Raw genomic sequence first — 16785 nt, forward strand, 5'->3', positions numbered from 1 at the left:
TTATCTTGAGTCATTGGCTAGGGTTCAGATAACACACCCCACACAATTTATAATCCAGCATCAATCGAACAAATAGGGTGTGCTCAGGTGCATATTGTGCCATCTGTTATTCAGTGCACTTATAATAGGCATCATAGTGGCAACAATGTGAAATCTAAGCTTGTGCAAATAGAAATTAAAGTGAACACTACGCTTTCTCATACAGTCTGTTTAACTTTAGGTATACTGGTGAGTACCTAAAGGATAAAGGTCAGCTTAATCAAAGAGCATGACAAATAAAAAGAAAGTTCAATGGTAAACAATCCATGATAAATCCAGCCCACTAATAAGAACCTGCTGTCTATTAAAAAAGTGATTCAAACCCAGGTTCTTGCTAGGCCAGGAGTAGATTGAAGCACATTGCCATCATGTGGGCATATGCAGAATTAATTTTCAACCACCAAAGACATTAAACAGAAGTTGAAAAAGAATATAACTATTTCTTCTCCAGACCTGATCTGTCTGGCAGAGTTGTGAAAAGATTCAAGAAGAAAGGAGAAGAATTTTACAGCGGAGGATTCGATGGCTGTTGAATACAAAACAACTGGAGCCAGTCAGGCATACAGGTTATTAAATAACATTTTATACACATTCAGAAAGGGATATACAAACTTTTGAAGTCAGCATTACATTATTTTATCTTTTCTTTATTTTTTTCTGATGGTATGCAAACATTTTCGAACATACTTGAGTAAGGCAAGTATTGTAGCTCCCTTGTTGATAAAATTAAAATAACAGCATTTTCCAGGACAAGCAACTGGCTTTTGGTTAATAAACCATATAGTTTTATATTAAAATAAACAAATTATTCTAAGATTAATTATTTCAATGAATACATTTTTATTATGCTGTGGCACCAATAATCGGTTTAGCACTTTGTTATTTTCAGAACAATCCCAGACAGGCACTAAGAGTCATGTATTCCAAAGCTATGATTAATTTATTTATGGTTTTATGTGATTGTGCAGAAGAATTTTAGTCTAAGATTAAAAGACACACAATATCATTATATCCCTTATAATTCATTGATGTTCAGGAACACAACCTAACAAAAAGCACATGTGATTGACTGCTACATGACTCCTATAACAGGATGTCTTTTAAAGCCACATCCTAAACTTTTGTAGGATCCATTTGTTTGCCTGATGTGAAACTCTGCTTTAATATACAGAGATAAAACAGGTCCCTTTTCAGGCCTCCATCACCACTGTATATCAGGGCCGAGGGTGTTTGGGGAGGACTGTGTGTGGTTGCTGTAATGAGTGTGTAGAGTCAGTTGGGCATGTGGAGAGTCTTCTCCCTCTAGCCAGTCCTCATAGAGTCGTTGGATTACAGGGTTGGCTTCAGGAAGCCGGACGGACAGCGTGCTGTACACTTCCTCCATTTGCTGGACTAGAGCACGATCAGGCCTTCCTCCTTCTCCCTCTGCCTGTCCACGCCCACTCATACACCCTGGCAAACAAAGAAGTCATGAAGAACTGTTTAAGCAGGGCAATGTAAACATTTCAATGCTGAACGGAAATGTACTGCCTGTTATCAGAGAGGTTTTGACACGTTTGAGATTTTAAATTCATACAGCATTTTCACTAATGAAATGACTTGCCTCCCTTTTTATTTCACTTCCCAAATAAATGTAACAAACATGTTATAATAAACATCTTCACATTAAGCTTAAACATTTTTTGGCATCCTAAACAGAAGGTGCTCGTGAGATCCATAAAGTATCAGACCACATACATAAAGCCTTGCATAAATACGTATTTTATTTGTTTATACTTGATAAAAACAAACATTTAATATAATTGTAATGTGTACATTATTCTGATTGCCAGTTTTATTTCACTCTTGAAGATGTTTCTGAATTTTTCCTGTAATAATTGAACTGAACATCCTTCACATGCAAAATAAATTAAAACAAGTTCCTTGGCTTTTATCCATAACTCAGTTTTAACACTGAAATATATTCATACCTCCAGGACAGGACAGAACTTCCACTAGATGGTAGGGTAGTTTGCCTTTCCGCATGCGGTGCACCAGAGTCTGAATGTTCCGGAAACCGTAGACTGCAGCAAACTGAAGCAGCGTCTCTCCGTCACGCTCTAGCACCACCTCTTGGAAGTCTCGGTTCCTAGCAGAAATGCAGCACATGGCAGAAAATGATGACAGATAAACGTATATGTCGCAACTTGAACTAAATGTATAGTACCCTGCATTTGCCATTTATATACAATTTTCTAGATGACTCCTTGACTCACCTGAGGGTCTTGTATATGATTTCATTAACATCCAAGCCAAAGAGCTCTTTAGCTGCATATTTTAAAATGTGCTCTAGAAAGCCTTCGGATCCTCGACCATCGTGCCTCATCAACTTTGTGTCAGTGATCTCGCCAAACCTGTCTCTCACACAAACAAAATGGTAAAACATGCTGTTAAAACAACACTAAGATGTTATAAAATGATGAGTTATGAATTGTATGAGGAATGGTCGTGTTCAAAATCAAAGCATGAATCAATGACGCATCATCTTACATTAAGGTAAACTTAGTACTCTACTGAGACGTCGATTATCCGGTCTCTTTTTCAGCACAGACGTCTACTATAAAGCACACCGATTCCATCATGCTTAAAGAAACTGTCCAAAAGTAAAATCTGCACTGTTTTCATATCCTGTCATCAATTCTTTAGTGCTGGAGACCCAAGATACAAGACATTAGATGACATCGACTTAGATTAGATTAGCTCCATGATTCCAGAACAACACAACGGTAAGCGTAAGAAAGACCGAACATGGCTTGGCTAATCAATTACAAATAAGGAAGCTGCCTCAATGCTCCAGGCTGTGTTACTTCCTCAGTACAAACAATAACCACAGCAAACGTTTGGTAATCTTACACACTTACACATGATCCAGAGGAAGAGGTTCAACATCGTCCACAGAGACATTACTCTGCTCCATCATGTGCAGAATTTCCACTAAAATAAAAAAAAAAATTAAATAATAATAACAATAGTAATAATAATACTATTATATTACTATTAATAACAGAGGTTCAGCTTTAATTATATACAAGAACACAAGTTACGTAGTGACATGAGTGCAATTATGGCACAGGGCTGAATCGGGTCAGAAAGTTGATTCGAATAAGCATATTCGAAATCAGCAGCTCTGAATGTAGTGTTGCTGTAACATGAATGTAAAAGTTTATATTAAATCACTCATTCTAATTCAATTTCAATTCGAATTTCATTCACATTAACAGAGGGTTCTATATTGTACAGAGGGTTCTATAAAAAATATAAGTCTAATAATAAATGTATCATTAAGCACTGGTATTTAAGAAAATTGTACAAATGTTAGGTATGTATACATGATGTCCATGCACCAATTTCCATCAGTCCCAATAAATTAAATCTGATCGCAGCTTCCAGAAAGTACTATTAAAATATATCCTATTCTTTGCAATCCAATTCAAATATTAATTTACATGCCAAATTTTGTCCTACTGTATTCAGTGGATTAGCCCAATCGAGGTGTTTACACCATGTCTCTGAATCTGACTGAGCCATCAATCCGATTACTAATGGATTATTTGGTTTTGTAGACACATTGCTATGGTCAAACCAGATGTTTATTCAACGTTTAAAACTCTCTATAAGAAACTTGTCCGGCAGCCATTTTTGATTATTTTATATTATTTTCCTATAATAGCACACGACCGGTTCACTTCATCTTCCTCTCTGTAACAAAGACAACTAATCCACTGATTACTGAGAGCACAGTCTGGATGTCTTCAACAGCAAGAGAATGCAGATGATAGTAATAAGTCAAACTGGTCTTTGAATGTGAATCTTAAATGTGACTGTCTTTCTGTTCATTCAGATCTAGCATAAATTATCTGTGTAATCTGTGATAAAAAGTTTTGTATATATTCGATTACTGACGTAGACTGTAAGACTAATACTGTAAGACTAATAATTATCTATTCCTCTAGTTTAACCAGTTTAATAACCTTGAATTACCCACGAGTGTTACAAAGGCTACAGTTCCCCAGACATAATACCTAACAAGGCATAGGTGAAGGACATTATTAAAGAAAAAAAAACACGTTGTAGTGACTCAGAAGATCCAGAGTATGTCTAATGTTTAGATGAACAGCATAGATGTTTGGGTCTCGTACCTGATGTAAGCACACAGTCCACATCTCTGATCTGAAGCAAACTGTTGTAAAACTCTTCTCTCACTGCTTCCAGCTTTTTATCAAAGCAAGGAGCCACCACCACATGGAACACCTGCTCAGGGCTCAGTTTCTGATAAAGGCACAACACATGATTCATTCAGGCGGCCAGTACACTTCCCAAGAAATCCACAATTAATCTGGCATGATGCTAGGCAACTCACTGCGGTGTGTTTCGAGCAAAGAAAAAAAAAAACAACTTATAGCATACATTTATATCTACACCATCTCCCTTACATAATGTATTTGTACGTGGCCACTTTATTAGGAATCATGCAGTACATGATAAGGCAGCAGCACAGTGCTTAAAATCATGCAGATAAAGGTCAAGAGCTTCAGTTAATGTTTCTCATTATACATTAGATTGGAGTAAAAATGATCTTTGACCACTGGTGGTGCAAGAATGGCTGTTAAGAATTTCATAAAATTGCTGATCTGGCATCCAGTCAGTGGCAATGGGTAACAACGCATGAGAGGGTTCGGAGGATAACAGAGGGAATGGTTTGAGCCAACAGGATGGCAACCGTAGCTCAAATAACCAATCTTTACAACTGTGGTAGATTTGACAAATTCTGATTTGACAGATAACAATTAGAAAAAGATCAAGCAATGTTTTTCCAGTTTTCAACTTGCCAATTTCAGTGAAAAGGTGCCCATTCGAGACTCAGATATTTGTATAAAAGATCATTAATAATAACTAATGGTAATCCAACAGGTTCAAATATTAAATCCAGGGAAGACTTTCACTCAGCTGTATTTTTGCACATAGGGATCACTGTAAATCTACAGGAAGCTAACCTGCTGCCTGGCGAAGTATTCTTTGACCAAACAGCCCATGACCTGCTGAGGTGACCTCGCTGTACAGATGTGCGGAGTGACCAGACTTCCCAACACATGTTCTGCATAACGGATCCATCCTAATAAAGCATACACACACACACTCGACCAGTTAGTTATCCCAGCACAGGGCAGCTGAATCAGTTATTCAGTGTTCACTGTCAGGAAATGACCATTATTCTCAGTATGATATCAGTATGGTCATTGGTTCGAATCCCAGGTCCACCAAGTTGCCACTGCAGGGCCCCTGAGCAAGGCCCTTAACCCTCAATTGCTCAGGTGTATAAACTGAAATACAAAATGATTGTGAGAATGAGTGTCTGCTAAATGCTGTAAATGTAAATGATATGTGTATAGTGGTGGACAAATCAGATGCCCAGCTACCTGGAACAAGATTAAATGTGTGGTCTGGTGAAACAGATGGAAAAAAAACACCATAGTTCATACCTAGATGATCTGTTATATCAGATACTTTTCTTATCCTGAATAAGACAATGATCATGGATGACCCTGCATTGGAGCTTTCTGCACTGCACTTTCTCATCCTGGAGACAATCTTTTTGATTCACTCCAAACCAAGTGAAGGCTGTGGTCCATCAAATCTAAGGCCTCACCACACAAAAACACTTTTTTCTATCTGTAACGGGCTTCATCAACAATAACTAGGACCCATTATGGTCTCTGACTCTTTGTATCTGCATTAATGCACTTATCTAGCTCACTAAACATTATTACAGTATAAGCTTTGCCTGTTAAATTTCTGGGCAAACAAATCCTATGACTGGAAAACACATTACCGCTAAGCTAACGTATGGCTAAAGGATTTAAGATTTTGTTCTGTACAAGAAATGAAGAAATAAATAAAATAATTTTACAGAGGTGGAATTTTGACTCACTCAATGAAAGGGTGTGAGACTAAAATGTTATTTATCTCACAACAGCAGAATGCCTTGTCTATCTCATCTCAGCCACACCCCCCAAAAAAGAGTGCATGCTCATCTCTCTCCCTCTCCCTCTCCCTCTCTCTCACACACACATACAAAATGTCTCAAATCCAGGAAAGACTAATTATTTAAAGACAATATGATTATATCTGAATGTTGTACTATAAGTGAAAGTGAAAGTGAAGTGAAGTGACATACGGCTAAGTACGGTGACCCATACTCAGAATTTGTTATCTGCATTTAACCCATCCAACGTGCACACACACAGCAGTGAACACACACACACCGTGAACACACACCCGGAGCAGTGGGCAGCCATTTATGCTGCGGTGCCCGGGGAGCAGTTGGGGGGGGGTTCGGTGCCTTGGTCAAGGGCACCTCAGTCGTGGCCGGCCCGAGACTCGATCCCAAAACCGTAGGGTTAGGAGTCAGACTCTCTAACCATTAGGCCATGACGTCCCCCCAAAATGACTAATACATGGCAACACATACAGTATAAACATAACATCACCACATTCACCATTCAATTTACCTGGACACGAGGAGGTGAACATTGGCATAGCATGGACATCGCTATGCCTGCGTCGATAGCGCTGAACAAACTCCCTCTTACTCTCCAGGATGCTGAAGCTAGCAGCCATTGTTGTGTCAAACACATATTTCATTCCTGAAGACAAAGATAAAACATTTCTAGATTTCCAACTGGAAGTAAATCCTCACCATTGAGCCACTGATCACTGGATCCTGTAAGTGTCAAGCACTGCCACGTGCACTTATTATTCAAAATAAAAGTGGTTGAGTAAAGGTTAGACGAGGGGCACCGATATGGCAGACAGACTCACCCACACTTTTTAGGAAACCACAGAGCTTTTGGGCAGCTGCCTGGAGGTCCAGATGAAATTTCACAGCAAAAAATGGCAATGATTGAGGACATACAGACACCACCAGGACTTTGTGCTTCGAGGAATCACACTTCTGTCTCACACACAAACACACCAAACAACAACATGAGCTCTGATCATGTCAGAAACATCTTGACATGGCTTTATGGACAGACTTTATGGCAACACTCCAAGTTGTCTCCTACCTTATTCAGTGCAAGTACACGGTTGATCTCCTGAAGGCTCTGTTGGGAGATTTTCTGGTTCTCTTCCTCGGTCACACAGCCGTCACAGGAGAGACACGCACTCAACAACACAGGCTGACCGCTCACCTGGAAAATACATCATGCCAACTAGGTTAGACCGAGAAAGTAGGACTTTTCCTTGAACATATATCCTTGAACATACATGTACATAGACATCTGATTCCCAATTAAACACAAATGGTAATAACCGATTCAAAATATTTACACACGAGCCATCTGGCAAGCATGAAGTAACAGATTCTAATTATAGAAATCAGACCAATAAGAATGAGTCCATTCCTACAGATTATTAAGATATTTAAAGAAATAAACATCACTTCTCCATTGGCAACATCTCCATCCTGCTGTAAACTCTCAGCTTCATCACCCTGTTTCTTCTTGCACTAGAAAACAAAATTAAGGACAATTGTTAGAAGAAGCATTTCACTGTGCCACACTGATGACTGTGGAAATGGATTTTGTAACGTTAGAATATTTTCAGGCCAACCGTATTACCTGTTTAGTGCAATTTTCACATTTTTCCTTTCTCTTTGTGATGGTAACCTCAGACATTGTGCATGAAATCCCTGAAAATAAAGAAGCAAAAGTGATGTGACAGAAATCTTTTCATTTAACAGTGGAATTCAAAGTCAGGGCTGAAACTACACCTTTGCCTTCATTCATTATGTTATAAGACTTTAAATCCTTTAAAGTTACTCAGTAATAATATCTTAAGGGAAGGAGAAAGTGCTACCCAGACCCTTACCGCCATCACATAAAACATATATTAAGACAAAACCGAAAGCAAGAGGATGATGATTAAAGGTTCCCACGTTATGTTCGACCATGATTGCTGTTTTGCTTCTGTCAGGAATGGGGGGAAGCAAGGTGATTGAGTATCTTTTCATCTTCTAGGGATTATCATTTAGCCTAGTGGTTAAGGTGTTGGATTACTGACCAGAAGGTTTTGAGTTCGAATCCCAGGTCCACCAAGCTACCACTGCTCAAGGCCCTTAATAACCCTCAATTGCTCAGTTGTATAAATTGAAATAAATTGTAAGACAATCTGGATATGGGTGTCTTAAGCTGAGTTACTGGTTAATTATAAGGAAAAGATGTTTAATTATAAGGAAAATAAAATAGTAGCAAGGTTTGGGTTTGTTACCTATAAAGCTGCTGCTCCTCGAGTAAGAACCAATAGCACAAGGTTTTAGATCCCGGTTAGACTTTAAATCAGTCAGCTTCCTCTTCTCACAGTAAATAAATCCAGTTCAGAGGAAAGAGACATTAAAACAAACCCAATGCAACTCTATACACGTGAACTGACCAAGGTCCAAATGTGCTGCATAAAGAAGTTCAGAGATTACAGTCACATGGTCGAGAGATAAATAACTACTAACTCATTCGGACTCATCGAAATACGCTAAAAGAAAATAGATACATATATAAGGAACTCCATGATACCTTGAAACAATATCACACTTCATTGTCCTTTAGCTCTCACAGCGCGCATGCGCAAATCCGCATCGCTTCTCGTGCGCATCTACGTCATTGTTTCAGGAAAACAAAAACAAAGTTTTTTTTTTTATTATTATTATTTCAAATGAACTACAGTAGGAAAAGTATCCGTTTTATAAATAGGTCTGTATAAAGCAAAAAAACAAGCACAAATTATTTATTAGGAAGAGTTTAGACTTGAGTATAGACTACTTTGTAGCATGGGTTAAATCCCTAATCAGTTTTTACTCCTTATTCGAGTGCACTTGAAGAGTGAACAGGGGGCTAACATTGTAGCGCACTACGTAGGACTACGTTTGGACAACAACCGTTACACCTTTCCGTTAAAATATGTATAGGCGGAGCTTCGAGTAGGAGGAGCTTCAAAATGTCATTATCCAATCAGAATTGGTCGGGCTTTGGCGGAAGTTGGGAATCCCCTCAAGTGCATTTCTAGAAACGTATGAACCAATAAACATCATTATAAAGTCTGTTATTTCACGGATCAGAACATTTCGATTCACGGACACTTTATAGATTTGACAAGGTGGGTATTTGTTTTGATGTACTTCTGGTTTCAGCATGTCTGTTCCGTGTTGTCATGGTGAGGGTGTTGTCCATCCCATCATACTCAGTGTTTACAGTTTATAAGGTCTTAAACTACACGGTGGTCCATGTGTCCCATGAACTGCATGCATGTGTACTTTGTTGTAAAACTAATTCAGGTTTAAAATGAATAGGTCTCATGCAGTGAAATGAAATCAAATACTTTCTGTTAAACAGGAAATTGTGCAATTTTGATGCATTTATTCGTGTTATTTCTTCTGAAAACCTACATCTATGTTTACAGATGGTGTACATGGTGGTTGAGAAGCACACATCTGATCTACTGCATTTGAAAAGATCACCAGGGATTCGATCTTGGTCTCTGTTAGTTGGTATGAATGGACGGGAAGTTGACATTGTGTAATTTGCTTACAAGGAACTGCATATTTTGTGTAAGTGACACTTGCTGTTTTACTCGTCTTTATACAGGGATTGTGTCGGTTGGCCTGGCAGCAGCATATTACAGTTCAGGTAACTATGAAAATATAAAAAATCATGTATGATTGTTTATACTGCCGTCTCATGTAGGCTTACCACATAAGTACATTTTGCGTTCACGTTTACATTTATGCAATTTGGCAAACTCCCTTATCCAGAGCGATAAACAAAAGTGCATATACAATTACTGACCACGCCCGATTTATATGAATGAAAAGAGTATATGGTATTGGCAAGCCTAGTGATCAAGGTGTCTGGCTACTAACCGGAAGGTTGTGAGTTCGAATCCCAGGTCCACCAAGCTGCCACTGTTGGGCCCTTGAGCAAGGACCTTAACCCTCAATTGCTCAGTTGTATGAACATGAGATAATGTAAGTCGCTCTGGATAAGACCGTCTGCCAAAATGCTGTAAATGTATCAGGTGCATTGGTGTGGGTAGGATTTTAAACAGATTTTAAACCAACTCAACATAACCTACTTATATTAGTGCAGTAGTCTGAAAAACATACACAGATAAATATGCTACAGTCACTAAATGTACACCTACAATATGCAACAGGAAGGTGTGGGTGTCTAATAAAGTGTCTAGTGCTCAGTAATTGTATTCCTGCAAAGTCTATCTAGGTGGACCTGTCAAAAATGACCGCCAAGTGTAAATTGAAAGCATTTCAAAAGATGGTTCTGGTTTATTTCTTTAACAGCCTTTTTTTTGTTTCATCCTGTAGACAGTGTGTTATGGAAGCTCTTTTACGTAACCGGCTGCATATTTGTTGCCCTACAAAACATGGAGGAGTGGGAAGTAAGAGACACATGATGACAAGTTTGATCACACACTGTTTAAGTTTAATGTTTAAGTTACACATTACTTTAGGAAATTATAGCGATGTTTATTTGTCTACAGGAGGCATCTTTTGACAAACAGAATGGTGTGATTGAACTGAAAACCTTCAGTCTGTATGCAGTGATACTCACTTTGTGGAAAAAAGGACAAGAAAAAGGTGTGAATTCCACTCTCTCTAACTGTAAAAACACATTATTGGCAAAGCAGCAATATTGCAAAATGTCACTGTATGTGTTTCAGTGCTGCTGGATTTGCGGCACTTGCGTGATATAAGCGTTCAAGAGGAGAAGGTGCGGTACCTGGGGACAGGCTATGTGCTGGTGCTTCGGATGGCTACCGGATTCTCGCATCCTCTCACTCAGAACGCAACTCTTAGTGGACGCAGGTTAGTACAAAAGCAGACATCTTGATGTGGGTTAAAACTGTATGCCAAATTGCAATGAACATTCTCATTCATTTTGATCTGAAATAAGTCGTATGAGTTTGGTAGCATAAGCTGTGGGTAGGTAGAATAAGTAGTATAACAACATGCAACATTTTAATAAACTGTGTTTATGACTTGTTTTTAAGTGATGTGGAGGCACTTTCTGCACTTCTAAAGCGCTTTTTGGAACTTGAGGCTTTGCAGCAAAATCTGACTCAGGAAGAAGAGGATGCGGATTGCGAGGTAGATGACGATGACTTTGAGCAGCTGGGCATGGACGGGGATGATGAGAGCAGCGATACGAGCGATCACAGTGAACGACCTCCTCAGTGAACCCCCGATTCTCTGACATTGAACTCTGATCCTAATTAACAAACCAAACACTTAGTGTTAAGAATGAGCAGCTGTGTGAGAACAGTTCCCTTTACATCAGTGCATATTCTCTCTGTCTTAATGTAATCTTTTTGACTACCTCAGTAAAGATGCCTTACCTAAAATCTCTGGCAATCTCCAAATCGGTAGTGCATATGGCTAAGTAGTAATAATAGTAATAATAAGTAGGAAAAAGGAGAAGCCTGTACAGGACATTATGTATATTCAAAATTGATTTCCAAACCATGTGTGCAGGAAAAAAAACGGATGTTCTTTGTTTTCTCTAAAGATGATTTAGGAAGGTAGTACTGATTGTGCCTCAAATCAGATTTTAAAATCATTCATCAATACTAGAAGTCAAGAACAGGTGCTAAAACATTCATTATTATAGTGTGTTTAATGGCAGTGGACAATTTATACTCAAAACAATAATTTTTTTGGGCTGTGTATATTTGTTGTAAAACAATTTAGCTCAATATCATCATATTAAAACCTCATTTGATCAATGTATTGTTAATACTGTACTTGTAAAATGGAAGGCTTTTGAATTCCACAGCTCTGTTCAATCTGTACAGTTTTGGTAAAAGAAAGCAGCTTCCAGGAAAAGAAATGAAAGGACATGTCTCAATTACATCCACAAGAACATGAGAACACACTGGCAATGCATGATGATGTGAAATAAGAGTTGTTTCCGTCTCTTTATCCGTGCAGTGAAAAAAGTACATTAGCTTACATGATCTGATCTCAAGTCGAGTCAAGGTTATTATCAATTGCACAGTATGCCAGGTGAGTGTAGTGTTAGATGCTTACACAACTGAACATCACGCACAAACAGGGAAGGACATAGACAAAGTAAATTCTATTAAAAGTTTCAATTCAATTCAAGTTTATTTGTATAGCGCTTTTTACAATGGACATTGTCTCAAAGCAGCTTTACAGAACATAAACATAAGGAGAAATATAAAGAATTAATATAATAAAAATTCAAGATATATATAGTTCACAGTGTTTATGTATGTATGTATGTATGTATATGTATTTATCCCCAATGAGCAAGTCTGAGGTGAAGGAAAAACTCCCTTAAATTGGTAAGGAAGAAACCTTGAGAGGAACCAGACTCAAAGGGGGCCCATCCTCATATGGGTGACACTAGAGGGTGTGATTACAAATATACAGTCAAACAAATGCTGAATTGGTGTAAGGATCACATGGAGTTCAGATCTCCTCTTAGTATCACAGAGTCCAACTGGAGCTGGTAGATCTGTAGATGTCTCAGGATTCTCACAGAGTCGGCCTCATCTCAGTGGAGGTCCGAGATCTTCATCGCACGGAAGACGATCGGAGCTGGTACAATGTCTGGATACCTCGGGATGGGTAGAAAGAGAGAAGCAGTGGAGAGGGATTAACATATCTGCTGTTCATAAAAATGTGCAAGTCTAATGTAATAGTGCACAAGATTATGGGATGTATTATGTGTATGCCTGACTAAAGAGATGAGTTTTTAATCTGCTTTTAAACTGGGAAAGTGTGTTTGAGCCCCGAACACTATCAGGAAGACTATTCCAGAGTTTGGGAGCTAAATAAGAAAATGCTCTACCACCTTTAGTGGACTTAGATATACTGGGAACAAAAATAAAAGGTAAAATATATTGTACAACACAGTGAGAGAAATACAGCGCACTTTTACAATAATGTTCTGTAAAATGAACAAGTGTCATAGGAGGGAGCAAGGATAAAACTAATTTGAAGTCAGTGTCAAATGACCTGGTGATATTAGGGATGCTAACCTGTCTGCAGGTAAAGACCTCTTGTCAGTGATTGGATGCTCCAAAAATGTTTGCAAGATGGCAATTCAGAGAATAAACACTGTGCTGAGTGACTGAGATCTGAGATGATTTTGTGTGCACTGTGACCAGGTAATATCCAGTATGGCAGACACTAAACATCTCTCTGTCTGGGCTAATCAATACTCTACATGCAAAAAGTTCAGCTGGCTAGAAAAATATAATAACATGCCATGCTTTGGAATGATTTTACCCCAAAACATATAAATATTTAAAAAAAAAAAAAAAAAAAATCGATTTTTGAAGTGTATGTATTTTTCAAAAAAAGATTTTTGAAGTGTATGTATTTCTATCATCCAAGAGGAGTTAGCTTTTATAAATAGTGTAAAGTTATAGCCCTGTTAAACCAGTCACATATTTCCAAATACACTTAAGTACGATGGAACAAGTTTTGTAGCTTTCTGTGACAATGACAGTTATTTCCTTCAAAGCTTTCATTTCACGTTAGAGACAACAATCGCCTTTGTCTTTGAAATGCAGTGAAAGAAATCTAAGGTTGTAGCAATTATATAGCAATGGTTTGTAATTTAGTGTAGTGGTAATTACTAGTGAATAATCTTAATTGGGAATGCATAGTCTTAGTGTTAGCCAATCAGATTAATTAACGTTTACTAAAATGTATTATGTTAAAAGAAGAAATGAATGAATGAAATACAGTAATACCTTCGAGATTGAGTTTAATTCGTTCAGTTACCTTGCTTGTATCTCAAATTGTTCATTTGAAGTTTACTCAAGTGGAAGAATGTAACTAATAAACTTACACCTACTAGCACTATGTATTATATTGTGAAAAAGTAGATATCTTATCAAAACCTTAAATTTTCTCTGGACTTAATGATAAATACATGTCTGACCTTTGGAACAACCAAAAAAAAAACTAGAAAATCGCATTCATGACGATTTATGGTGATTTTATTTCTGCTCATACGTACACTTTCACTTTCGTTCACTTACTTGCTACTGTACACTCTTAATGCTACTTTACACTTAAATGGAATTTAACTAAACTTCACTAAAATTAATGAACTTAACTGAAATTCTCGTAACTGAACTTAATTGCTACAATTTCTGTTTTCTTTACATTAATTTTGCTTAATTTTATGGCTGGCATTATATCCATAATCGACTCCTTCTGCTTCAGAATCGTACATATCGTTGATGTATTCCGCTCGTACTGCATCGCCAAGTCTTTCACTCGCATACCCTGGTCATGTTTTTCTATGATTTCCCGTTTTAATTCAATAGACATCATCTTCTTCTTCACAGCACTGTCCTTTACACTCACTTTCTTAGGACCCACGGTTTTAAATGCGATAAAGTTGTACTGTATGCAAAATAAAAGCACAAAATATGAGCACAGCTTTACACAAGTGTTAACAAAGCGAGCTACACAAACACTAACCGAGTGAGACGCTGGAAGCATGAAACAGGACGTGACAATGTGCTGTCTGGTCCTCAGCGCGCAAACCGTGGATTTTTGAAAGCACTTTGAAACGGTTAGTGTAAATGGTCTAATATATAGATATCTTTCTGACAATAAATGATTACCCTAAAACCGATGTTAGTTAAATGTTAATAAGTTAACTTAGTGTAAATGTGACGATTAATGCTAGTTTTTTTTTCTCATTTTCTGTCCGTTCACAGTAACATGAGCTATTTCTGTCAGGTCAAATTTAATAACGTTAGTCAGTGTTATATGTTCCCTTTTACAACGTTTGTATTTCGCTCGCATAAGTTTTTTTTTTTTGTTGGTTCATACACGCTTATGGTTCATAAGCGTGTATGCATGTACACGTGCTTGTCGCTAACGGTAGCTTATGTCTCAGGTGTATTTTTTGTCGGTTCATAACCTGTGTAAGTTATGCATGTACGTTACACGCTAGCATATGTCTCTGGTGTATTAAAATAACCGTTCAAAAACGTGTTTCTAGAAACCTAAGCTGTTTAAAAGATGTAGTCATTAGCAGATGTTCATTAACGTTTTACAGTGAAAGTGATTTGCTAATCTAAACGTTTTCTTATGCTCTGTTTTCACAGGTTCTTTTGAAGATGCAGTGGAAGTGGAAGTTTTGTCAATTTATATGTGACAAACGAGGTTACCTATTAAAACATTATAGGTTAGGGTTAGCATATTGTTGCTCTATTGATATGAGTTACAGGGCTCTCAAGTTTTGAAGACAGGAAAGCGTGACATCGACACCCCCACCCCCGCAACCCAACCCCCCCACCCCAAAAAAAAAACAATAATGTGTTAGTAAGGATCACTGACAGCAATTTAACCAAATACAAAGTATTTGTTGTTTCCAGTTATTCATTTTTGTGTGTGTGCGTGTGTGTGTGTGAGAGAGAGAGATTATGACTGGTGGTGTTTATTGTAAGTGTTTGTTGCCTTTTTGGACTCCTTTATCATTTGTAATGTTGCTCCCATTTAAAACAGTTCGGCTCAAGCCCAGCCATTTTTAGGGTTATGATTGAGGACAATGTCCCATCCAGAGACAAGTTGTTTCGTGTTGAGGTTTTGTTCAAACTGACCATCGAAAATAATCTCGCTAATGTTTTTTTTTTCCTTGGTTGTTGCGTTAAATCTTACCCATATACAATATATACAAACTTTTTTCTGATTGGCTATTGTGTAGCCTCTTTTTTTAATTGGTTGATAAGTGTCAGGCTCGACTAAGAGCTCCAGGGGAGACGCGCTTGATTCCTGCCCGGTTCCATAGATACAGCGGACTGATACATTTTGGGCGCTGCGGTATATTAAATATATGATAAATAGTCAAAAAGTTTTTCTGCGTGAGAAATACGCAGTGTGGGGGGAGAGCGTGACAAAAGACCGAAATGAGTGACTGTCACTCTCAAAGCGTGACACTTGACAGCCATGGAGTTAACAGTTATCAACTCAAAACTTGCCACCAGTGCATGCAGGAGTGTGTGCATGTGCTCTTTTCCCTTTATTTTTATCCAGTTTAATGCTTTATTGTTGAATAATGTATTTTCCTCTAAACACTGTATCATTAACATTGTGAACTTGAGTAAATTGTAGTGTTACCTGTTTTTTGTCAACAATAAAAAAAAAAAATGAAATGGTATTATTGTTTAATTTCTTATTAAATTAATATATAAAATCTCATTTAAGTAGTATAATTTAAATGATAAGACATTGCTAAATATAACATTTATTTCTACTGAAAATCATTTGTTTAACTTAATAGTTATTTTATAAAACATGCTCAAAAACATTAGTAATGTGAACTACTGAATTTCAGTAAAGACTACTAATGTAAACTTGATTTGTCTATCGCATGACTTGAGATTCTATGTTCAAACAATATAACTTGTTTAGTTTTATCCTGTGTAAAAACTAAAATGGTTTAGTGCAACGGGTTTCCTTGAAAATTTCTAGTAATATCAACTAATTCGGGTTAAGAGTGTGTGTATATATGTATATGTATATGTATATATATATATATATACATATACATATACATATATATATATTACATGCTGCACATATGTTTACAAATATAATGACATAAAGAAACTATAACAATTCCTTAATTGCTATAAATACAGATTCTTCAT

At 37.4% G+C, this 16785-nt stretch overlaps 3 protein-coding genes across 4 annotated transcripts in view; 2 read left to right on the plus strand and 1 right to left on the minus strand.

Annotated features, from left to right (window-relative positions):
• ascc1 (activating signal cointegrator 1 complex subunit 1) overlaps nt 1–16785 on the plus strand; it is a 100909-nt gene that overhangs the window by 49893 nt on the left and 34231 nt on the right. The window lies entirely within an intron of this gene.
• Nucleotides 666–8742, minus strand: narf (nuclear prelamin A recognition factor). 2 transcript variants are annotated; one of them, XM_060896417.1, is made up of 13 exons: nt 8646–8742; nt 8347–8523; nt 7698–7768; nt 7520–7585; nt 7143–7268; nt 6898–7030; nt 6588–6722; nt 5073–5191; nt 4218–4347; nt 2940–3012; nt 2295–2432; nt 2010–2167; nt 666–1491 (listed from the first exon to the last, which is right to left on the minus strand). In XM_060896417.1, exons 3-13 carry the CDS (start codon nt 7752–7754, stop codon nt 1241–1243), a joined length of 1386 nt encoding a protein of 461 aa, XP_060752400.1. In that variant the 5' UTR covers nt 7755–7768; nt 8347–8523; nt 8646–8742; the 3' UTR covers nt 666–1240. The 2 variants fall into 2 exon arrangements, with proteins under 2 accessions (XP_060752400.1, XP_060752409.1); XM_060896426.1 differs by having other exon boundaries at nt 8347–8428; nt 8646–8693.
• LOC132863560 (cytochrome b-245 chaperone 1 homolog) lies at nt 9088–11865 on the plus strand. The gene is made up of 7 exons (XM_060896438.1): nt 9088–9225; nt 9529–9616; nt 9714–9755; nt 10448–10521; nt 10624–10720; nt 10804–10948; nt 11134–11865. The coding sequence occupies exons 2-7, from the start codon at nt 9529–9531 to the stop codon at nt 11318–11320; spliced, it is 633 nt and encodes a 210-aa protein (XP_060752421.1). The 5' UTR covers nt 9088–9225; the 3' UTR covers nt 11321–11865.

The sequence above is a fragment of the Tachysurus vachellii genome, chromosome 2, assembly GCF_030014155.1.
Source record: "Tachysurus vachellii isolate PV-2020 chromosome 2, HZAU_Pvac_v1, whole genome shotgun sequence".
NCBI classification, from domain to species: Eukaryota; Metazoa; Chordata; class Actinopteri; order Siluriformes; family Bagridae; genus Tachysurus; species Tachysurus vachellii.